At 43.7% G+C, this 23688-nt stretch overlaps 3 protein-coding genes across 9 annotated transcripts; 1 reads left to right on the plus strand and 2 right to left on the minus strand.

Annotated features, from left to right (window-relative positions):
* Nucleotides 1-310: 310 nt before the first annotated feature.
* On the plus strand, nucleotides 311-3662 carry LOC115179337 (tubulin beta-4B chain-like). Its single transcript, XM_029740754.1, has 4 exons — nucleotides 311-496; nucleotides 764-872; nucleotides 2264-2374; nucleotides 2469-3662. The coding sequence occupies exons 1-4, from the start codon at nucleotides 440-442 to the stop codon at nucleotides 3527-3529; spliced, it is 1338 nt and encodes a 445-aa protein (XP_029596614.1). The 5' UTR covers nucleotides 311-439; the 3' UTR covers nucleotides 3530-3662.
* A 73-nt stretch (nucleotides 3663-3735) lies between these two features.
* On the minus strand, nucleotides 3736-15672 carry LOC115179335 (reticulophagy regulator 2). The gene is made up of 9 exons (XM_029740751.1): nucleotides 15309-15672; nucleotides 14555-14658; nucleotides 14296-14326; nucleotides 13450-13579; nucleotides 12866-12950; nucleotides 12159-12296; nucleotides 9745-9833; nucleotides 8783-8918; nucleotides 3736-6687 (listed from the first exon to the last, which is right to left on the minus strand). The coding sequence occupies exons 1-9, from the start codon at nucleotides 15554-15556 to the stop codon at nucleotides 5894-5896; spliced, it is 1755 nt and encodes a 584-aa protein (XP_029596611.1). The 5' UTR covers nucleotides 15557-15672; the 3' UTR covers nucleotides 3736-5893.
* Nucleotides 15673-16106: 434 nt separating this feature from the next.
* Nucleotides 16107-23673, minus strand: prkag3a (protein kinase, AMP-activated, gamma 3a non-catalytic subunit). Of its 7 annotated transcripts, none has more exons than XR_003873003.1 (13): nucleotides 21239-21893; nucleotides 20975-21023; nucleotides 20690-20790; nucleotides 20174-20255; nucleotides 19910-19968; nucleotides 19434-19479; nucleotides 19260-19314; nucleotides 18862-18988; nucleotides 18563-18740; nucleotides 18381-18418; nucleotides 18099-18249; nucleotides 17298-17391; nucleotides 16107-16330 (listed from the first exon to the last, which is right to left on the minus strand). XR_003873003.1 is itself a non-coding variant. In XM_029741674.1 (13 exons), exons 2-13 carry the CDS (start codon nucleotides 21006-21008, stop codon nucleotides 16305-16307), a joined length of 987 nt encoding a protein of 328 aa, XP_029597534.1. In that variant the 5' UTR covers nucleotides 21009-21023; nucleotides 23626-23673; the 3' UTR covers nucleotides 16107-16304. The 7 variants fall into 7 exon arrangements, 5 of the variants coding, with proteins under 5 accessions (XP_029597534.1, XP_029597535.1, XP_029597532.1 ...); XM_029741674.1 differs by lacking the exon at nucleotides 21239-21893 and adding an exon at nucleotides 23626-23673 and having other exon boundaries at nucleotides 18099-18245; XM_029741675.1 differs by lacking the exon at nucleotides 21239-21893 and adding an exon at nucleotides 23626-23662 and having other exon boundaries at nucleotides 18099-18245; nucleotides 20984-21023.
* Nucleotides 23674-23688: the final 15 nt, after the last annotated feature.

Raw genomic sequence — 23688 nt, forward strand, 5'->3', positions numbered from 1 at the left:
CACTGCATGTAATAACATATATATTTTTAAATACAACATATTGTATGTATATATCCATCCACCGCTATCAACTGGCTGCATGTAAAAAAAAGAATACATTCGTTGACTGGCTGGCGGCCGCCTGTCTTTGCCTGTGCTAGGGTTATAAGGAGCTTTACATTTTATATATTATATATATATATATATATATATATATATATATACACACACACACACCCAAGCATGTATTGCTTTGTATGATAATGATGTAATATTGATTTAGCCAATGGAATGCATGCAAAGACAAATTCGTCACGTGCGCTGAAGCTTTATTTTCCCTCTCTTTCAACAGCTCGCTCGACTTCAGACGTGTCGAAAAAAGGCGCGGAGTAAAGATTCAAGTTATTGTCAGATGTTTACAATTGATCTTTATTAATTTACACGTGAATTCGATTTTAACATGAGGGAGATTGTTCATCTGCAGGCCGGCCAATGTGGAAATCAGATCGGTGCCAAGGTAAGGGCACTTTTTTTAAAATTAAAATGTATTGCAAACGTGTTGCATTTTTCAAAGTAACAAACGTAAACGTTAGCTAGCTAACTTTGTGTCGCTAGCCTGCCCATAAGTTAAGTCCAAACTAAAGTATTTGCGATTTGTATGAAGAGTAAAATTGGGTCAATTGTCCATGGCTGCTCGGCGCCTAACTTTAGCTTGCTAGCTATAATGCTATGAGTAACTTTTACCCGCCGACGTGCCACTAACCACTCCATCATACTTTTGCAGTTTTGGGAGGTTATCAGTGACGAGCATGGAATAGACCCAACTGGCACTTACCATGGTGATAGCGATCTGCAGCTTGAGAGAATCAATGTGTACTACAATGAGGCAACAGGTAACTAACTGGAAAGGATCCTCTATGTACATAGGTAGCTAACTAAATTGTGACATTTTGAATAAATATAAAACATTAAGTAGCTAGTGATTTTAAAGTGTATTTTCGCTGGTAGTAGTGTCAAGTCTTCTAAAAAAATGAAGCTGTGTTCTCTTTAACTAAAGGCTTCAGTCTTTTAAGATTCACATTGTCACACTGTGTGATAACAAATTAAAATATTGATATCAACCTGTCCAGATTGTAGGATATGCTTCTGTTCTGTAGTCACATTCTGGAATTGGCTTGCAATCAACTGCAGCGGTTTATTATATATTTTGATCTGGGCATGTGGCAGCAGCTCTAGCCTCTGTTTATGCACCAGTGAAGTAGTTTTCACATGAACCTCATGTCCAAACTCAGAATAATCTGAACTCAGAATAAAATGGGCCTGATTTCAGACCTTTCATGTAAAAAAGATTAGGGAAATAATTCTTGCACAGCATGTAGGCTGAATGTTTAAATTGAACTATTATATTAATCTAACTATTCACAATAATTGTATTATTGTGTGCCTACTCAGTGCCAACCGTGTTCCTGTTGGTCAGTCACCAGGATCGGCTCATAACACCAGCCACACACACACACACTACACGATAAAGACCCCAAAAATTCAGACACTGCTAGAACTTTGTCAGACTGCTTGAAGCGGTACTTAAAATCGGCAGACCTAGACCCTGTCACACTGAACGAGCCAAGACATCCGACAATCGTTTACAACCTAAGATTTTGCCCACGATGTGGACGTTTTCTCTAGGATGGAAGAATAGTGGCATAAGACAGCTAAAATTGTTGTCTGCAAAGGCCTTAACCAGATATTGAAGTAAACTTGGAGTCACGCAACATGGTGTGTGGTCTCCGACTCAGAGAAACAATGCCGTTTTAGACAACAGATGAGATCTTGATGCTCCTTTCCAATAAAGAGGGTCTAATTCTGTGACTTGATGCTTGACTGCTGTTTGACAAATATTCTCACTCTTATCCATAAATCTCATCATGTAGACTAGCCTGCCCGCACTGTATCTGCAAGCTGTTGGCTAGAGTGCATGTACCAAGACCAGAGTAGGAACATTTGCTATTTAATGCAACAGTTTGACTAAACTATCGGTAGAGTTAAATGCGATGGAAACACATTGAACTTAAAAAAAAAAAAAATGGTATATGAAAACTTTAGTGAAAAGTGTTTTTGTGCACTGTTATCACACTGATTTTTATCCGCAACTAGTCAGTTTGGTGGAAACTTACCACTGGTGGGAAAATGCGCATATTTTCTTAATGCAGATTTTATAATATTTGCATGAAAATCTGTCACAAATTAGCTCCTGACCCATAATGTATATGTTAATTTATTTCAGGTGGCAAGTATGTTCCTCGTGCCATTCTAGTTGATCTGGAGCCTGGCACGATGGACTCTGTCCGCTCTGGACCATTTGGCCAAATATTCAGACCGGACAACTTTGTCTTTGGTGAGCAAATACTTTGAAATTGCAAATTAATTTCGCCTTACCATAGTAATATGCCTAGCCTACATCTCATTGCGTTACTTTTTGTTGTTTAAAGGACAGAGTGGTGCAGGTAACAACTGGGCAAAGGGCCATTACACTGAGGGAGCAGAGCTGGTAGACTCTGTCCTGGATGTGGTGAGAAAGGAAGCCGAGAGCTGCGACTGTCTTCAGGGTTTCCAGCTCACCCACTCCCTTGGAGGCGGCACGGGCTCTGGCATGGGTACCCTGTTGATTAGTAAGATCCGTGAGGAGTACCCTGACCGCATCATGAACACCTTCAGTGTGGTGCCCTCCCCTAAAGTGTCAGACACCGTGGTGGAGCCCTACAATGCCACCCTGTCTGTGCATCAGCTAGTGGAGAACACTGACGAGACTTATTGCATCGACAACGAGGCCTTGTACGACATCTGCTTTCGCACCCTGAAGCTGACGACTCCCACTTATGGGGATCTCAACCACCTGGTGTCAGCCACCATGAGTGGTGTCACCACCTGTCTGCGCTTCCCCGGCCAGCTCAACGCCGACCTACGTAAGCTAGCTGTCAACATGGTCCCATTCCCCCGCTTGCATTTCTTCATGCCAGGCTTTGCCCCCCTCACCAGCAGAGGTAGCCAGCAGTACAGAGCGCTGACGGTGCCTGAACTCACCCAGCAGATGTTCGATGCCAAGAACATGATGGCCGCCTGCGACCCCCGCCACGGCCGTTACCTCACCGTGGCCGCTATCTTCCGTGGCCGCATGTCCATGAAGGAGGTGGACGAGCAGATGCTGAACGTGCAGAACAAGAACAGCAGCTACTTTGTCGAATGGATCCCCAACAATGTCAAGACCGCAGTCTGCGACATCCCACCCCGCGGCCTCAAGATGGCCGCTACCTTCATCGGGAACAGCACGGCCATCCAGGAGCTGTTTAAGCGCATCTCTGAGCAGTTCACAGCCATGTTCCGCCGCAAGGCCTTCCTGCACTGGTACACCGGAGAGGGCATGGACGAGATGGAGTTCACCGAGGCCGAGAGCAACATGAACGACCTGGTGTCTGAGTACCAGCAGTACCAGGATGCCACCGCCGAGGAGGAGGGCGAGTTTGAAGAGGAGGGAGAGGAGGATATGGGTTAATGGATAAAAGGGATTTAAATCAATTTCAACTGCATTCCATCCCTTGTTTCAGTTTATTCTTTCACTGCACAAAGAGCAGCTGTTAGTGTTTAACCTCTTGTAATTGCAATAAATCTTATCAGCATTTTCAAAACTTGTTTGTGTTCCTTGTGGATGTAAAAGATCAAAGTGATGAGCAGTTTCTGAAAAACAGGAGACAAGATACATTTCTTTGCAATAGTACATTTCTTGTTAAGTGCCTTTATAGATCAAGAAACAGTAAAAGCATACGCAAACATTTCTATAACACATTTGTTAATAACTTTTTATAGTTGGTTACAGTGGGATTATAGTAAAACAAATTTCCTTTTAAATGAAATCGCACTAAATTGCCTCATTGGCAATTTAGTGTTAAAGAATTCTATTTAAGCTGCAACATACAAATTGCATGCTTGCTACAAGTCCAAGGTCTTGCTCCCTCCAAGTTGCATTTTTAATGCTTGGTTTTCACATGCAATGTTAAATTGCTCTCATTTTGAGGGAAACTTTTTACAGAAGTGCTTGGGAGGCATTGGCCAGGAAAAAGGTTGGTCTATATTACAATACAGTGCACAGGGACAACTTGGGTTGGGGAACTTTAGGCTAGACATAGGACACCATTTTCATCTACATATTAGTTTCTACGTGCAACGGTATCTTCCATTGCGCAAACTAAAGTACATCTCACTCCTGAGATTCAGATCAGATAGGCACACTCGCAATAAAGCTGTCCCTAGTTAAGTTGGGGGTTGAGCTGAATTCCCACCAGTAACCAATTTATGAAATGAATTCCTATCAGCGTGCAACATTTCTAACCCATCATTGTTACCTAGGTAACATACCTTTTTGACTGAGAATGCAATGCATGTATTCCTATTTCAATCATTTGTCACAGCGAATGGCAGTTGTATGTGGGATTGCCATGACAAAACCTGCATTATGAACCTTCTTCAGATGTTAGGTACCTGGTCTCTAGACAGACTGATTGCCTCCCACAGTGTTACAAATGTTTTGCCCTAGGTCTGGGATTTCCAAGAGTATTAAGTACCCAGAACATTTAAGTTGTACACATATTGAGCAATTGGTGGTGGTGAAGTAGCACTTGCATTCACTTACAAACATTACAGAATACAACTAACAAAATATAGACCTTTAAGATGTTGACGATGAGCAACTGAAAAGGTTGTCAGCATACCACAGTAAGTATGTTTTGTATGGGTAAAGAAATAATTTTTACCATCACCTGGTTTGGGGATTTAAAAAAATACACACTAAAATTCAAAGATCTGTTGGAAATTTTGCTCAGTGTGGAACTTACTTGAGGGGCTTGCTGGTCATTAAATTGCCTTCAATAAGACTCCCAAACATACGTATTTGTGCCTACAATGTCCAATACACCCTACATTTCAAAGACCTATTATTGTGAATCTGAAATGTCATTCTAATAGATGGCATAAATCCTTTGTGTATGGCTAAAAACTACAGTACTAAGTTTTGTTTGGGAGATTTCACAATTGAGTGCTGAACTTACTTGAGGGGTTGCTGGTTAATAAACTGCCTTCAATGAAACTCCCAAATGTGCGTATTTGTGCCTACATGATGAAAACGTGTGTTTTGCTAAAGATCTAAATCCAATGCAGATTGTAGAATCGACTTGGGTTACTGACCAGAGAGAATCTTTATTACTTTCAAATTCCCATATGACAATAGATTTCCATTAAATTGACCATTAAATAAAATAATTTATCATATATTAATATAATCAAAAACCTTTTCTTTCTCTCAAAGAATCCATCTACATATAATCTGTTAATCATTTCCTTCAAGACGGGTGGGTGTAGATCTGGACCCTATAGCTTGGTCCCATTGCAGATTGTGCTGTAATATACCCAACTCCATTCGGCATTACAACATACAGCACAAACACATCTGGGACGAGGCTCCACCAAACCGTTCTCCTGCCACCCAAACATATTACTAGTAGCTCCCAAAACTCAGATGGCTTGTTCCCTTCATTAAAAGCAATAAAAGCCTGTCAAACACAGGTGCCATCAAGCCCAAGCCTCAAGAAACATGTTAATCCCAAATGGCACCCTATTCCAGCTATAGTGCACTACTTTTGACCAGAGCCCTATGGGCCCTGGTAAAAAAAGTAGGGCACTATAAAGGGAATAGGGTGCCATTTGGACTCAACCACAGTGATCGTGTGAAGGCAGAATCAACCACAGTGATCTCAATCACTAACCAACTGCCACTAACCACAGACACTTTGATAAGTGTACATATATCTGTATAATGTATATCTACATGAAACAAAACAGTAGGGTATGAGCGGTGATGAGGACGCTAGAAGGATTCCGGTTGGTGCGTCGGAGATGGGGGTGTGTCTGCGGGAGAGGCCACTCCCACTACCCCCTGTCCATCAGGACTGAGAAGACCCAGCAGACTCTCGTCCATCTGCTCCAGTTCACTTTCGTCCAGAAGCTCAAAGTCCTCGTCCTCGGTTGGTACAAACATGTCGTCCGGCATCTCCTCGGCACTCCTCTCAGACTCCGCAGCGACCACATTCTGGTCCTTTTCTGCCTCGGCGACAGGGGCGGGGGGGCTTTCCGGGGCGCTGGGGGGGCTTTCCGGGGCGCTGGGGGGCATGTCGGTGGGCAGGAAATCTGCGATGGACGGGCCCTTGCTTTCCTCGGTGGAGCGTAGCAGGGCAGACAGTGTGTTCTGCACCACGGTGGAGATTGCCGTGTTCACGATCTCCTCACTCAGGGCTTCCAGTGACTGCCTCGGGGCCTGGGATTCCCCTCCCCCCCCATGCACCATCACCTCCGCTCTCCCAGCACCCAGCAGTGGTCCCTGGTCCCCACCTGGCGGCCGTCCATGTCCGTTGAAGTGTGTGTTGACAAAGTGGAGCGGGGAGGCCAGGTGCTGGATGAGGAGGCTGGCCGGGCTCATGGGCTCCCCCTCCGAGGGCTCTCTTCCCCCAGCCGCGGCCCCTTCCCCTTGGCCCTGACCGGGGCCACGCAATGGGAAGTGGAGGAGGCTGTGCTCGATGGGGAACTCGTCAATCGAGGGGAATTCAGGTAGGTCCTTTAGGAATGCCTCCTCTGGGTCACTGTGCACACTCTGCTGGTCCAGGTCTAAACAGTCACAGGAGAGAGAGAGGATGGGGTTAAAGGTAGTCAGCAATGCATGAAGTAAATCGCAATATTGGGTTCACTTCTAAGAATGTGAATCGCAAAGCTGAATTTCTACCGTTCTGATCCAGCAGCTGTCACATTGCAGCAGCTTAAATCTCACCTGCACATGGCAAGATCTTTTTTGCGAGTGAATATCTACAATATCCTGCTTATGGCAACACCATGTCGCTGAGTAGCAGTTTAATATGCAGAGAAAATGTAATTCTGATATATAGTGAATGAGGAAGGAGTCAACAGCATACAGTTGAAGTCAGAAGTTAACATACACCTTAGCCAAGTACATTTAAACTCAGTTTTTCACAATTCCTGACATTTAATCCTAGTAACAAATCCCTGTCTTAGGTCAGTTAGGATCACCACTTTATTTGAAGAATGTGAAATGTCAGAATAATAGTAGAGAGAATGATTTATTTGCGAGTGAATATCTACAATATCCTGCTTGTTGCAACGCCATGTCGCTGGATTTTATTTATTTCATCACATTCCCAGTGGGTCAGAAGTTTACATACACTCAATTAGCATTGCCTTTAAATGGTTTAACTTGGGTCAAACGTTTTGGGTAGCCTTCCATAATAAATTGGGTGAATTTTGGCCCATTCCTCCTGACAGAGCTGGTGTAACTGAGTCAGGTTTGTAGGCCTCCTTGCTCACACATGCTTTTTCAGTTCTGCCCACAAATCTTCTATAGGATTGAGGTCAGGGCTTTGTGATGGCCACTCCAATACCTTGACTTTGCTGTCCTTAAGCCATTTTGTCACAACTTTGGAAGTATGCTTGGAGTCATTGTCCATTTGGAAGACCCATTTGCGACCAAGCTTTAACTTCCTGACTGATGTCTTGAGATGTTGCTTCAATATATCCACATAATTTTCCTACCTCATGATGACATCTATTTTGTGAAGTGCACCAGTCCCTCCTGCAGCAAAGCACCCCCACAACATGATGCTGCCACCCCCGTGCTTAGAGGCACTGAGTTTGAAGGTAGGCTAATTGACATTTGAGTCAATTGGAGGTGTACCTGTGGATGTATTTCAAGGCCTATCAGAAGCTTCTAAAGCCATGACATAATCCAAGCTGTTTAAAGGCAGTCAACTTAGTGTATGTAAACTTCTGAGCCACTGGAATTGTGATACAGTGAAATAATCTGTCTCTAAACAATTGTTGGAAAAATGACTTGTGTCATGCACAAAGTAGATGTCCTAACCGACTTGCCAAAACTATAGTTTGTTAACAAGAAATGTATGGAGCGGTTGAAAAATGAGTTTTAATGACTCCAACCTTCCGACTTCAACTGTATGTTTAACATCGGGTTATATGCTAGGGATGGGCATTTGAAATGATTTCACGATTAGAATATTATTTTTTTCAGATAGTCTAAATACATGTTTTAAAGAGTATTCTTTTTTTAAACTTCAATGGAGACTTGCTTGCGTAACTTGAGAGCCGGTGCACTGTGTTCTGCTTGGAAGGGTGGGGGAGGGGACGATAGGGGAGCAGGGGCCGGTGTGTGTGACAGTCTGTGTGTGGGGCACGGAGGAGGGAGAGAGAGAGAGAAAGTTGGCAAACCGACACACGTTAGTTACACAAACTTGTTGCTGCCATAGGTTATCTATCATACCATCTGCTAGTGTCCGTCTTGACTGCATCTAATCTTTGTAAAGAAGCTAGCTACAGTAGCCAGCTAAATTAGCCAGCTAACTAGCTATAGTAGCAAGGCTAATTGAGGCATCCTTGTGTACAACAACTCCATTCATATGAAACAACAGCCTACCAGTTGGTTGATCATTGTAGCCCAATTCCATTAAGGCATTGATTAGAAATCTCCCACTTCACTTGCGACACATGGAGCCTCTGACTGTGGTGCCGCTTTGATTAACCGACAATAACTACACGCTAGGCGAGTTTTTTTTTTTAATGGTGCAAAACATTTTGCTTCGGTTTGCACTAATGAATACACACCATTCCTTTTCTTCTGAATCCAAGTTGCACAGGACAGATACTTTGGAGAAAGGGCCTGCTGTGCTTGGGTACCTACCTTCACAGACGTCTGTGAGCTGTGGGGTGGTAGCTCTGGATACGGAGAACCCCCCACTCTCCAAAATGGATGCTTCCTCGTCAGACAGCTCCGAGTCGGTGATGGCCATTGCCAGAGCTGTGGTCTTTGCATCCACCTGACCAATGACATGGTACAATTGAATGACATCATCGTTCTTTAGTGAAAGGCTCTCGACAAAACCCAATTAGGTTATTACAAAGTCAAGCCATAATATTTCCTTATCCTCTCAATCCTTTCATTGAGGGGAATATCTTGGTTGAGTACAAATAATCTCTCATTCCTGCTGAAGTGTGCGCCTGTTCTATTCCAGACATATTTAAAAGCATTAGATTTATAGGCATGGGCTAGAGGGAGTTTCCATTAACGTTAAATTTCCTTTCAAATCCATAAGGGGAAGTGAACATGTGCATATTGGATGCAACATGTGTCTAATTTTGAATCAGCCAAACCATTGAATCAGCAAAATGATTTGACAAGTCTCATGGAATGTAGGCTGAATGAAAGAACAGCTATTTCCATGTTAAAATGTTATGGGATGCATTTTCTCCATTGTTTTCGATGGTAGGCCACTCTGGTAAGACTACATTATGATCAAATAGCCATAGTAGTCTACTTGGCCACTATTAAAAAACTAACTTAAAGCAGGTACAGCCTCAGTGTTCACAGTAAATGCGCACTGGAAGAATTTTCACATCATTCAAGTTTGCGCTCAGCAGACCTGAAATTTGCTCAGTGACAACATTTTTTGAGGGAACATTGCCCCCAACCCTAATTCTAACCTTAATATCCTAGAAATAGCCTTTTTCCCTTGTGGGGGCTGACAATGTCCCCAGTTGGTCCAATTTTTGTTCTGGTCCCCACAAGTATAGGTAAATATGTCCACACAAACAACACACGGTCCTAGTGCCCTGGTGCAAGATGGCAGACAATGTGGTGCTTACCAGGGGGGCAAAGCAGGACAGCTCCTCCTCGCTCTCGCTCTCTGTCTCAGCCCTGGGCTCATCCCCTTCCTCCACCTCCTTCTTCACCTCTGCAACACACACACACACAGTTTAAAAGGGTAACTGCAGGATCCAAGAAGTTGAACTTAAGACATTTTTTTAAATGTCACTTGGCGTGCAATTTACTACAAATTGAGGTCTGCGCGCGCCACACCAGCTAATATTGTTCTCCAGAAATGAGCTCATGTTGGCAACAAGTCTTATTTTTAGGGCTGGCTCTTTCACCAAAGGTGGCTCATTATCAGGCAGGTGTGCTATTTCAGCAAAGAGCCTGACGAATGTAGTAGTTTAGTGGCTACTGGCTAGACTAGATGGCTGAAACATGGGGTTGCCTATCTGCATTTGTTAGGCTACCCCAATGAACTAATCATTAACTAAGTTTCCAGAATTTTGGCTTCGATTTCAATACCAGCTTAGTATATTGATACTCAATACCATAACTATTAAAAAAATGCCTTCAAAAAAGGTCAAATATACAGCACTGTTACTATATAAAAACACATGGTCAACCAGAGCTAGGCCACTGGGCGTGCAGGCTTTTGATCCAGCACTGCTCAAACACACCTGAGTCAGCTTAACAAGGTCGATTTGTAGAATCTGGTTTGTTAGAGTGGGGCTGGAACAAATGTCTAGACACACAGTAGCTCTTCTGGAGGTATTATGCTATAACAGACTACAACCAAAAAGGTGAAGAAAATAATTCCCTCGTTAAATGAATCGGGTATCAAATGGTTATACTTGAAGTTAGCTAAGTGGGAGGGCTCTAGACTGACTTTCCAGTGGCAAGTAAAGAAGTATGCCATTTCATCTAACATATTCATGGAGTGCATGATGGATATTTTGATGTGCAATATTTCAAAATAGGATCCGGAATAATTTGATATGTTTTTGTCTCTTTAGAGGTGAACTTTCCTGTATATTTGTTGTGCATATTGGCCTAGGTGATAAGACTATGCTACATAATTTACCAACTGAGGAAGTGAGAACTCAAAACACATTAGCTAGATTGCTAAATCTAAATATGATATTGTTTTTTAGCCGTGCAATTGATCTAACAGTAAATGTAACGTCCTACAAAAAAACGTTTCATTGGTAGCCTACTTGATGCATTCATCGCAAATGGTGCGCTCTGTTCCGTTGGTGAATCATCTCAACTACATCCTGCGTTTGTAAAGTGTTTTTTCTCTCTTTTATATTAACAGTTCCAAAATAATTGTTACTCAAATAAAGCTGAGACTTAACAACAGTAGTTGTTTGAAAAACTGTCTTTCACGCAATTATACATTTCTAAATGTTGCCCAACTTTCAGTATGCTTGCGCTTACCAGAATACATCTCTCCCTTCACCTTGTGTGCAAAGAGGGGAGCGGGAGTGAACGCCAGCAGCGAAACAGGGACAGGACAGATACTTTCATTGCAGGAAGCAGGTTAATCAAATAATGTTTTAGAAATTTAAAAAAGCAACAAATAAAAAAAGCAGCAGTGTAGCCTAATCACCGAAATTACAAACATGTGCAAAATTGCTTCGGTATGGGGAGAGCGTCTAATTTTCTATTTATCGTCCCAGCTCTAGTCAGTGTTGTCTATCAAACGGCATAGGCTACCTTGCTCTCTCTGGCAACGATGCAACTCAGAGGCGCACATGTGAAAGAGTATTATTTGACGCTCAATTTTGTTTGTTTTTCCGTGGTGGCAACAATTAAGCTGCTGCACAATTTAACGGAAACACTGTAGTCATCCCTGTTGCATATAAGACCTTTGAAAGCACAATTTATGACTTAAGACCTTTAAGGATCCGTGGAAACCCCAATCCTTACATGTCTGAAAATAAATTTGCTCCAGCTGCCACGCTAGTGGCACAAAGCGGGAGGAGAACGATTTCCCAGTGTTGGGTTCTGAGAATAGGAAATATACTTATTCATGTCACTGAGGGAGTGCTGAGGTTTAGAGGGGCTACACCAGAAGTTAATGGTTATAGGAGGAAGGTAGGGGGGGGTTGAGGTCAGGTTACCTGAAGAGAGAAATAAAGGTTTATGGCCTACATCACTAGTGTCCTGCCAAGCAGTAAAGAATTATGTTTGTATAGATGTGTAGGAGACTCCGCCTATGAGGAACGGTTAAATATCAGTGCTTGTGTGAAAAATGTTTGTCTGAATGCAGCTGTATTGACCCTCTGGGCAGAATAAACTTGGTTAAGCTTTCATAACGTGTGTTGAGTGTTTTACTCTGAGAATTAGAACCTAAAACCAGGCAACCCTGATGTTGAGTGTTCACAGCCAGAGAGGGGACCTGGTGACATGTGAATGATGGCAGGGCACACACACACGCACCATCAAACACACAGTGTAAACTCACTCCTCTTATCGTGCTTGTGGTGCTGCGTGTCTCCCTTCATGCTGTAGTCCAGTTTCATCAGGATGGGCTCCAGGCCCGTGTACATCCGCTGGATCAGCTCGTGGTACACCACCAGAGGCCACACCAACACACTCAGCGCTGGGCACAGGACAAAAAACAACCCCAACATGGCACTTAAATGGCATTTGACTCACCGTGACAAGTGCAGCATCTGAAATGGCACCCTTTTGCCTACATAGTGCACTACGTTTGATCAGAGCCCATAGAGTTCTGGTCAAAAGATGTGCACTATATAGGGAATAGAGTGCCATTTGGAATGCACTCAATCTTTAGTTTAACCAGAGAAAGGGATATCCTTCAAGGTCGTATTCATTAGTGAACACAAAACATTTTGCAACGGAAACCATTTACTCCAAACGCTACAACGTTGCAAATGTCTGGCTACTGTGTGCACTATTGACTACGACCCTGGAATACCGAGCGTCACAAATGGCCAAATCACAATACATTTCTTGGTTGGGGAATGGCAACACTATAAACGGTGGTATGAAGGTTGCATTTAGAAGTTATTGGCAATAACTTTGGTTGGCAATTGTTATGCAGTAGCACTGCTTTTCTTACAGACAACCACACCCTTTGGCATACTGGTTGGTTGGCTGCCTTTGTGAAAAACAAGGAAAAAGGATTGAAAACGCAAGGCAGCTCACCGATGATATAGGATATCATGATTCCTGGTACGTAGTGTCCCACCACGGCGAGCACAGAACAACCAGAGCACATCATGGCACAGAACTGGAGGGAGAGAAGAGACGCAGTGTCATTAAACCTGCAAGTTGGCTGAAACTAGTGTAGGGGAGGGATGACTACTTCAGCATCAGCAAATACCTCTTCAGATCAGAGGAGGATGGTGGGAGGAGCTATAGGAGGAGGCTCATTGTAATGGCTGGAATGGGATTCATGCAACGGTATAACATATGGAAATCACGTTTTACTCCGTTCCATAAATTCCATTCCAGCCATTACAATGAGCTCGTCCTCCTACAGCTCCTCCCACCAGCCTCCTCTCCTTCAGATATACAAAAAATATATATGGAACTCAAGCAATTTAATGTTTTGATAAAACATGACTGAGGCACTTAACAGTATGGTAATTTAGTTGCTTTAATACACTTCAACCTACAGATACCAAATGACATAAAGTATATGTGGCCAACGTGGAAATCGAACCCACAACCCTGACGTTGGAGGCAATGAGCTCTAACCCACTGTGCCGCCATCAAACCCAGCATACCTTTCCGTGGTTCTGCCTTTTGTACTGCAGCATCTCCTGGACGTAGAGGCAGCAGTAGAGGTAGCTCTCCACCAGGTGGTGGCTGAGCTCTGGAATGCTGAGGAGCCGGGGTTGCACACTCATGGTCTCTCTGCAGTCAGAGAAAGAGTCCGTGGGAAGAACACAAGCAGTGCTAAGCCAGACCTAAAAAGCTTCAAGCGTCTCAGAGTAGGAGTGCTTATAATAGATAGGGTGAGCCTGATCCTAGATCAGTTCTTCTACTATTCTTTATAAATATGTGCCCTGGTGCTATTGACATGTACAGACCACGAAACAAGTAGGGAAAACGGCTGAATAATCACATGAGTCACTATAACAGTAAAGTGCTTGAAGGTGTTATAGGAGCAGGGTGGAGTAGGATGTGTTTAAAGGCCCAGTGCGGTGAAAAATTGTGATTTTTCTCTGTTTTATATACACATTTCCACACTGAGGTTGGAATAATACTGTGAAATTGTGCAAATGATGATTATGCCCTTTTAGTGTAAGAGCCGTTTGAAAAGACAGACCGAAATTTCAGCCTGTTTTGGTGGGATGGAGTTTTGGCCTTCAACGGTGACATTCCATGCAGTAAATGAATGAATATACCGATTATAAAGAGTTCCAAACCTCTCTGCCAACAACAACTAATGATACATTTCTCCTCCCCACTCAGACCACCCAGGGATAGTCCTAGCTAAATTCTTGTTGATGAATTGCTCTTTGCTAAGAAGCTATTTGTTTATTAAGGTACTTAATTGTTACCCAGAAATGATTTGACACAGATTAAAAACAGCTGCATTGGACCTTTAATTGAGTCAAGATGTGTACCTTTCCATTGGGTTGGCCTCAGGATACTGAACTGTAGTGGAGAGAGTAGACAGGAGATATTTTTTCAACATCAATACATTTTAGACTTCATAGAATAGGCTTGGGAATCAAAGTCATCAGAACAATGACATGTCAAATCCACAACATTCAACCATCTTATCAAAGCGTGACCTATACTAGTATTTCAGACTTCACACTGAGCCCAGGGTCAGGTGTGGCAAGAGTAATGCATGCATGCACCTACTATGAACTTACTTACCTGTTGTGAGAGGTAATTTATGCTTCCATCTCTCCAGCTGCATGAGCCCTAGAATGGAAAGACTCAGGAGGAAGAGAGGGCGCAGGGACGTCGAAGACAGAAGCCTGTAAAACACACATGAAAACAACCCATGCCATTTTAAAATGTTCCTAGCTATTTGCTAACGTTAAGTAGCTAGCTAGCCACAAGAGTGAATCGACTGTCAGCTATCCCCCTGTCCTGGTTCAGGACAATACATGAAACAGAACTGTCAACTTGGCCACGTTCAGTTGTCAAACGTTGCAGATATAAAATGCCATGAATACAGCAATCATGATTAGTTGGTCTACATGTCGGAGAGGCATATTTGTTCTACATTTTCACAATTCTATCTGAACGCTCCGAAACGTCTTGTTAGCGAGGTAGCTAGATTTGACATCTGTCAACTAGGTACCGTTATTTCAAAGATAGATAACTTGTAGTTAATGTATGGTATTTGGCTAAACGTTATTCATTTATTTGATACTTGTAGGGTACATTTTGGCATACCAAACTACCAACTGACAGCGTTAAATAGCTAATTAGCCACCTAGCTAGCGTCACTGTCGTCCGAGGGATTATCGACGTCTTGCTGTCATTCAATCTAGCTACACTACAGTAAGTAGCTAGCTAGAGTTACTACTACCAAGCTAAAACAGTAGCTACAGTGCAGCTTCCTATTCAGTGCAACATAACTGATTACATGAGTGATTCTTACTAATGATTTAGCATTTACCAGAACAAGGTGTTCAGCGTGAGCGCAACAAAGATGCTGTAGAGCGGCCTTTCCCAAACAAGCAGCCTCTGCACCCATAACAGCAAAGGCTCGTATTGCGATAGCCAGCCTTGGAGACGCTCTCGCAGTTGCACGAGTTCAGGGTTCCCATCCCCGCATACTGGCTCTGACCCTCCGGCAGGGAACAGGTCCTCGAGGACGGAAGAGGAAGAAACAGAGGGGCGTCTAGCCTCCTCTCCGCTCGCCATTTTCCCCCCACTTTGTTATGTTGTTTTGGTGGTCACGGGGTATGGATAGGCGGATAGATCCACGCAGGCCCGTCATGGATAACAGAAAAAACCCCAAGTGGGAACCGATGTTACTGGTCGTCACTAGTTACCACAGCCACAAAGTCATAAACCCCGCCCATTTCTGCTATTGCTCTTCTTAAAATGGGATTTTTAACCCTAACCCCAAACCACACTGATAATCTTATGCCTGACCTTAAATTAATACTAAAATGAAAAATGGGGTTTTCATTAATTCTTACTATACAGCCATTTTTGACTTTGTAGCTGTGCTATCTAGTGGAAACACAGTTTACTGGCTCAGCATGTCACGTGCTTCCTTGTTTACTGCCCTCTCGGTTTTGTGAAAACAATAGCTATTTACTGACATCTGCTGGATAAATGGGATACTACTATCCACTGTTACGTAAAATGCAATTTATATTTCTATCTCCACTTGTTATTCTGAAAAGCTTACATAAAACAGTGAAATCCATTGTACAAGTCCATTATATAAAAAAAACAAGTACAATTGATTAGAACATGTTTAATAAAGCACAAATTCAGCGCAACACAAAGTAACATAAACTTACATCATCAATTTGATAAAATGCAACTAAGGACAATTGTGTTTTGTTGAACTCAACTGATACAGTTGATTGTTGCGGATTATGTTTCTCTCTACAGCAGTACGATGACATTTTGAAAACGGTCTCCCTTTTCATCCACTTCACATTGTTGATTTGCTTGAAATCTCTGGAAAATAAAAAACAACAGTGGAGATGCAATATGATCAACGATTGGAATAATTATAACCAAAGCATATGATTAAAAAAAGGTTGTGTGCATTATATCAGCATAAATGTAGATGATAAACTCCACACAGATCCTTGCCATAGACACAAACCAATCTGAGAGATGCAAATTTACAACAACATGGTTGCATTCCAAATGGCACCCTATTACCTATATATAGTGCACTACTGACCTGAGATAGACTAGTGTCCTGTCCAGGGGCTGTACTTGTCCATCAAGCTGCATAACGCTACAGAAACAGGAGATAGGCTCGTGCTCCTATGAGCCATTCCTCAAACTATTTTTGTACTTTTTTTTTTCACCTGAGCCCTATCGGCAATGGTCAAAAGTAGTATACTACACTATACGGAATAGGGTGCCATTTGACATGCAGATCAAATTGAATATCATCAAATCTTTATGCAGATACATCACCACATTCCTCTAGTGCCATACTGTAACTTAGCCTTTTTAGCTGCAGCTAGTCCATAGAATGTCAACCGCAAAGGCTTGGAAAGATTCCAGTCCTTCTGAAAATCATTGGATTTATCCTGCGCCCCATGCATCAGGCAAGCAGGGAATGATAGGTCAGAGGTCATCATCATCACCCTTTGTGTATGTGTGTGTATGTGTGTGTGTGTGTGTGTGAGCAAGTGCGTGTGTGCCCACTTGCATGTTGGTGCTTCGGGATTGATATGTGGCTGAAGCTCAGAGAAACAGGGAGCAACGTATAGCAGCAGCAGCTGTTGTGGGGGGTCAAAGAAGCTTGTCTGACAACCAGTCAGTGAGCTGGGGGGATTGGGGAGAGGAGAGAAAAAGGGTGCACCTTCCTGGGCCAGGGAGGTGGGGATAGAGGCGGTGGAAGATGTAGATAGGGCAAGGGGGCCTGACTCCCACAGGTGCTAAAATGCTAAAAGGGCGTCATTACCTGCCGGGGTTAACACCATGGCCTGGAGCAGGTCGGAGAGAGAGATGATCCCCCTGCACACATCCTCTTTGTCCACCAGGACCAGCCGATGGACCTGAGGGGAAAGGATGGGGACAGGATGAGGAGTGGAAGGGGAGAGGAGAGGATGGAGAGAGGAATGGGGCAGGATGGAGAGAGGATGGAGGGCATGATTGGGAGAGGATAGGGACAGGATGAGGACAGTATGGGGAGACGATTGAGAGTGGATGGGGGCAGGATGGGGAAGAATGGGGAGAAAATTGGTGCAGAATGGGGACAGGAGTGGGAGTGTGGATGGAGGGCATGATTGGGAGAGGATAGGGGCAGGATGGGAGTGTGTGGTGGGAAAGGGTTGGCCGTGGTTACACAACAAGGACCTACCGGTAATTAAGTAGAGTAGAGCAGAGCAGTAAGCAACAGAGGACTAATACCTATACAGTCTACAGCTAATACATTGAAATACATAAAATACTAGTGGCCTAATGTCACCAAACCTTCATAACTCTATATTTCATTGTGTGGGCTAATAGAGCTAAATGTTACAGCATGTCATAGCCCATTACTTTTACGTGTTTTTAAAACAAACTCATAGGTGGAGTGGAGAGGCAGGGCCACTGTGACAGAGGACATGACCTGGGTCATATTCAGTAGAGCACACCGTAGCAAAAATAACAAGTGTTTCTAATTGGACAGGTTCAGGTAGTCCCTCCCTGTTGCAGCCCGTTTTCTTCTATTTGGTGACTTATGAACACAACCCTGGGGTGAGCAGAGTGGGACACTGACCTCAGCCTTAATGATGCGATCGATGATGGTCTCCAGGGTCTCGTCAGGGAGGCACTTGATGACGCCCTCGACGAAACAGCAGCGCCGTCGGATGGCCTCCTCCATGGACATGTTCAGGTTGTTGTATGTCTTCTGGGCGGCCAGATTCTGTCTCCGAGAAGAAGAGAAGAGGAGAGGCGAGAACAATAATAATGTACACAATGCACCAACAAAGACAAAGGGCTTTATTTTGCATAGTTTTCAGGTGAATTAAACTGTAAAGGGCAGTTTTGGGGTACGTACAATCACATCAAATCTGGAGTAGAGAGCCACCACCTTGCCTTGGTGTAGAAAGGACAGTGAGATACATAGCCTACCTACATCTTACAAGTAAAACTTTATTTTGAAGGGCACCTACATAAGGACATACACATATACTGTACGAGTCAGTGTTCGACTTTGAACTAGAGATGAGGTTAACCCACCTTGCTCGTTTACTACGGGCAGTGCGGAGACCCTCCTCTCTACAAACACAGACAGGGCATCGTAGACTGAGGCCGTCTGCTGGACTGTGGCAATGTTCCGGAATGTCCCGATCCCAACGTCCTGGATCGTCTTCTGCATGAAGCAGGGTTTTGGGACTGTCTCTTTCTGTGTAGAGTACTTTTTTTTTTTTTTTTTAAAGGAACACAAGGAATGTTAAAGCAACACATACAGTTCACAACACCACTGTTTGAAATGGATGCCCAAAACACACAGACATCTTCAAGTCATGTTGTCTTACAAATATATGGAGAAACTTGAGGATTCGCTTGTGCGTGAGAATGTGTAAGACATTTCCGGACACGGGATCGATAACCGGCAATCTGTGGATCTTATACCTCAGTAGGGAATAGATGGCGTCGAAGAGGCTGCAAAGGAGAGGAGGGGAGACTGAGTAGGCCAATAGTCACTGTGTCTAACCCTGGACAGCACAACCAACATCCACACCTGGGTCGTGTTGCAAAAACATTTTGCTAGTGTGCCCTCCTGAACACAACGTAGAACACTGCCTGTAATTGACTGAATCCCAGCCTCAATTTCCTTAGTCTGTCACTCATTAAAAAAGTTATCAGCAAAAGTAACAACTCAGACAAAGCCAGGTGACAGCAGTTGGTTTGACTGAGAGCTGTGTAGATTCACCTGGCGTCTGGAGTGATACTGTGAAGACAGTGGTTGGAGTATTGCAGGTACACATCTGCAGACAGAGAGAAATAAACGGTAGGGAAAGTTACAGAAAGACATGTACGTATATACCATAGACATTGAACACTGTATCGTTTGCCTTCTCTAGCTTTTTTTACTAGAATGAATCACCTCGCCATGTTCCAATTTGATGCCTCTCCAGCTCATTCATTTGAACCTGTGGGAGGGGGGAAACATATTGGACAACTTACATTATGAATGATGTCTGTGCCATTCACACAACCAGGATCTTGTCTCCATTGAACATGCTTTTTAGTCCAGGACAAGGCTTAAATGGATAGTCCACCCAAATTACAAAAGGGTTTCCTTACCCTGTAAGCAATTCATGGACAAGGTAAGACAGCAATCCATGCTTTGGTTTTGTTTACCTGGCCACTGTCACGAAAGGCTAACATTTAAGAATTTTTGTCAAAAAATCAATGTAGGTCAATATCCCCGTTATTAGCATTTTGCATGTTTCATGTCCAAATCATCTTAAAGTACGTTTATTGAGCTACACCATCTAGACACATTGGGATGATTTGGACATGAAATGTGAAACTTGCTTATGTCTGGGATATTGACTTGCATTTGATTCAAATACACACCAATGGGGACCTGTAGTAATGATGGAGAATGTTGATGAAATCTGTTATAGTCAGCATACCTGCGAGGACGAGAGAGAGAGAGAGAGAGAGAGAGAGAGAGAGAGAGAGAGAGAGAGAGATCTTATCACTATTGGGATGGATACGCACTAGTGTTTAGTCTTTATATCACACTATCCCCAAAACCAGTCCAAGCTTGCAATCATTCAGGGCATAGCGTTGCCATAAGCAAGTAGCAAGAGAGCACCCCCTAATCTCTTCTCTTACCCACAAATCTCTGTGTCTTGCTATCCCAGAGAGGTGCAGCTCGCAAGCCGTTTGCTACAAGAGCGAAAAAGGCCTTCTTCACCTGCAAACATAGGATTTTTTTTTTTAACACCGGTCTTAGTAGTGAATATGTTTTAGGAAAGCAGGAATGAGGGGGCCGCACATGAAATATTGCTGCAGGGAAAAGGGAAAACTGCTATAATTGTAGCTGTAATTACAGGAAAGAGGATTTGAAATGTCATACCAAAAGGGACCATCACCTTTCCCTTGGGAAGTGGAGGGAGATTAAATATCTGGGTTGAGTTCAGCAGGAAGAATATGTTCTAAAACGGGAGGCACTATGTGAATTTGTCAAATAAGAACACAGATTTTAGTTTCCTGTAACCTGTTGTAAGACGTTTTGCTACGATGTGCCCTACTGAACACGACCCTGGACTCTTTTTTTTTTCTTCTCCCCCTTATTTTGTATTGTTCAGTTTCAACATACAAGTGAGTTACAGGACATTGGACTCTTACTTGTAGTGTTGTGTCAAATATGACCAGTTTACAGCTGGTTGGAATGGCCTCATAGCAGCAATGATTTTTCATGAACTTCATGTACATCTCAGCATCGGCCTCTGAAGTTATGGGGAGGTGAAATGGGGACAAAGTTACACACACACACACACACACACACACACACACACACACACACACACACACACACACACACACACACACAGACAGTTATAGATCCCCTATACACCTCATTCCACGAAACAGACACACAGTGTACATGCACACACAAACACTGAAGGTTACCTGAATTACCTGCATTCTTCAATTGTTCACGCATCTCTTGATACGAGATCTAGACCAACAGAAAAATACACCAACAACCTGAATCACTCTATAACACTTTGATAACAGTGCTCTAAAATCTGCTGGAATGAACCTCGAAGGAAAAACACTCAGGATCAAGGTGAACTAAGCTCTAAACCAAAAACACTGTTCTTGTAGTCCTACACGTTTCAGTCCTACACACACTTCTCAAACACAAATCCGGCCAACGGTTCCATGACCTACCTGCCTTATAAGTCTTTTCTCCATGAAAGAGTTGGCCACTACGCACCCAACAACAAATGCTAGGTCCTGCTACACGCAGGCTCCTCTACCCACTACCCACAAACCAGTTGGGTCTATATTAGGAGCAGGAGTCTCAAGTGGTATGCAGAGGGCCAAGGGGATGGGGGTGAGGCGCAGGCAGAAGAGGGGTGGGTACATTCCTCTCTGACATATTCCGCATAGTTTCTGTGTGGATTTTAAGGACCATTACAGCATGTTGTTGATGTGGTTCCTGGCATTGTGACTGATCTGATATTTTGCACAGAAGCACAGTGTCAGAAATGCTCATGGAGACTTGGCATACTAGGACGACATGAGGTAGAGCAGTCAAAATGACGTGCTGTGTTGTGATATGGATATGTGCTGAAGTGTTTGGAAAGGCGTGCTATGACTCTGGTGATGGGCGTAACTACGTTGACTGTTTTGATTCCGCTGTAATGGCTTCCTGTTCCCATTGGCATTGTGTTGTCCGTTGTGATTTGCACAAGCTTGAGGACAGCAGCAATAACAGGAAATGAGGTGAAGTACACTGCGTTGTGCAAAGTTGTTGCTGGGAAAATGGCATTTTAATTTTGTTTCCTTGATTCCTCACGTCCTCTCAAAACACATTGGAGAAGATGGGGGCTCACCTTCACAAAGAGTCTCAGAGTAGGAGTGCTGATCTAGGATAAAGTTGAGCCTTTTAAAATCAAATCAAATCGCATGTCACATGCACAGAATACAACAGGTGTAGACCTTACAGTGAAATGCTTACTTACAAGCCCTTAACCAACAATGCTTTAAGAAGTTTAAGAAAAAGAAGTGTTAAGTAAAAAATAGAAAATAAAAGTAACAAATAATTAAAGAGCAGCAGTAAAATAACAATAGCGAGGCTATATACAGGGGGTACCGGAACAGAGTCAATGTGCGAGGACACCGGTTAGTTGAGCAAATTGAGGTAATATGTACGAGTTAAAGTGACTATGCATAGATAATTAACAGGGAGTAGCAGCAGCGTTAAAGAGGGGGGGCAATGAAAATAGTCTGGGTAGCCATTTGATTAGCTGTTCAGGAGTCTTATGGCTTGGGGGTAGAAGCTGTTAAGAAGCCTTTTAGACGTAGACTTGGCGCTCCGGTACCGCTTTCTGTGTGGTAGCAGAGAGAACAGTTCTATGACTAGGGTGGCTGGAGTCTTTGACAATTTTTAGGGCCTTCCTCCAACACCGCCTGGTATAGAGGTCCTGGATGGCAGGAAGCTTGGCCCCAGTGATGTACTAGGCTGTACGCACTACCCTCTGTAGTGCCTTGCGGTCAGAGGCCAAGCAGTTGCCATACCTGGCAGTGATGCAACCAGTCAGGATGCTCTCGATGGTGCAGCTGTAGAACCTTTTGAGGATCTGAGGACCCATCCCGAATCTTTTCAGTCTCCTGAGGGAGAATAGGCTTTATCGTGCCCTCTGGACCATTCTATTCGTGCCCTTTGGACCATTCTAGTTTGTTGGTGATGTGGACACCAAGGAACTTGAAGCTCTCATCCTGCTCCGCTACAGCCCCATCGATGAGAATGGGGTGTGCTCTGTCCTCCTTTTGCTATAGTCCACAATCATCTCCTTTGTCTTGATCACGTTGAGGGAGAGGTTGTTGTCCTGGCACCACACGGCCATGTCTCTGACCTCCTCCCTATAGGCCGTCTCATCATTGTCAGTGATCAGGCCTACCACTGTTGTGTCATCAGCAAACTTGATGGTGCTGGAGTTGTGCCTGGCCGTGCAGTCATGAGTGAACAGGGAGTACAGGAGGGGGCTGAGCACGCACCCAAGGAGCCCCCGTGTTGAGGATCAGCGTGACGGATATGTTGTTACCTACCCTTACCACCTGGGGGCGGCCCATCAGGAAGTCCAGGATCCAGTTACAGAGGGAGGTGTTTAGTCCCAGGGTCCTTAGCTTAGCTTTTAGACGACAATAAGAGGTGAAACCTGATCCTTCATTAGCAGTCCTACTCTGAAACGCTTTGTGAATACAGCCCACAGGGCAGGAACCCCATGTATTCTGCTCCAATGCATTTTTGAGGAGACGAAGATGTGAGGAATGAAAGAAATACAACTGAGATTCCAAAGATGATGGCTTAGGTGACAGTGCCTTAGCCTGGTCCCAGATCTGTTTGTGCAGTTTTGACAAAGGCCATGTGAATTGGTAAGACAGCCCAAACAAATCTGTGACCAGGTTAATGTCGCCTTGCTTGACACCACACATGTAGATCAGCGCCATTGCAGTTCCTAGATGTGAGCTCTAGGGTGTGTGTGTGTGTGTGTGTGTGTGTGTGTGTGTGCCAAGATTGAGCTATTCATCTCACAATGTTGACAACTCACATTACATACTGTCTGTCAAAGTGGACCACGTGGACAGCGATACAGACCTACATGACAAATGAA

This window comes from Salmo trutta, chromosome 39 (assembly GCF_901001165.1).
Source record: "Salmo trutta chromosome 39, fSalTru1.1, whole genome shotgun sequence".
Classification (NCBI taxonomy): domain Eukaryota; kingdom Metazoa; phylum Chordata; class Actinopteri; order Salmoniformes; family Salmonidae; genus Salmo; species Salmo trutta.

Excerpts from the sequence above, each read along its gene's own strand:
- prkag3a (XM_029741672.1), bottom strand. The coding sequence starts at position 21,262 with ATGGAGAAAAGACTTATAAGGCAG. Across the intron at positions 18,419-18,562 it reads GCCCGTAGTAAACGAGCAAG|GCAAGGTGGTGGCTCTCTAC; the intron begins GTGGGTTAACCT and ends TTCTACACCAAG. Across the intron at positions 16,331-17,297 it reads CATGGTGTTAACCCCGGCAG|AGATTTCAAGCAAATCAACA; the intron begins GTAATGACGCCC and ends TTTATTTTCCAG.
- LOC115179335 (XM_029740751.1), bottom strand. The coding sequence starts at position 15,556 with ATGGCGAGCGGAGAGGAGGCTAGACGCCCCTCTGTTTCTTCCTCTTCC. Across the intron at positions 14,659-15,308 it reads ACGCTGAACACCTTGTTCTG|GCTTCTGTCTTCGACGTCCC; the intron begins GTAAATGCTAAA and ends TGTGTTTTACAG. Across the intron at positions 12,297-12,865 it reads CATGATATCCTATATCATCG|CGCTGAGTGTGTTGGTGTGG; the intron begins GTGAGCTGCCTT and ends TCCTGTGCCCAG.
- LOC115179337 (XM_029740754.1), top strand. The coding sequence starts at position 440 with ATGAGGGAGATTGTTCATCTGCAGGCCGGCCAATGTGGAAATCAGATC. Across the intron at positions 497-763 it reads GAAATCAGATCGGTGCCAAG|TTTTGGGAGGTTATCAGTGA; the intron begins GTAAGGGCACTT and ends ATACTTTTGCAG. Across the intron at positions 2,375-2,468 it reads ACCGGACAACTTTGTCTTTG|GACAGAGTGGTGCAGGTAAC; the intron begins GTGAGCAAATAC and ends TGTTGTTTAAAG.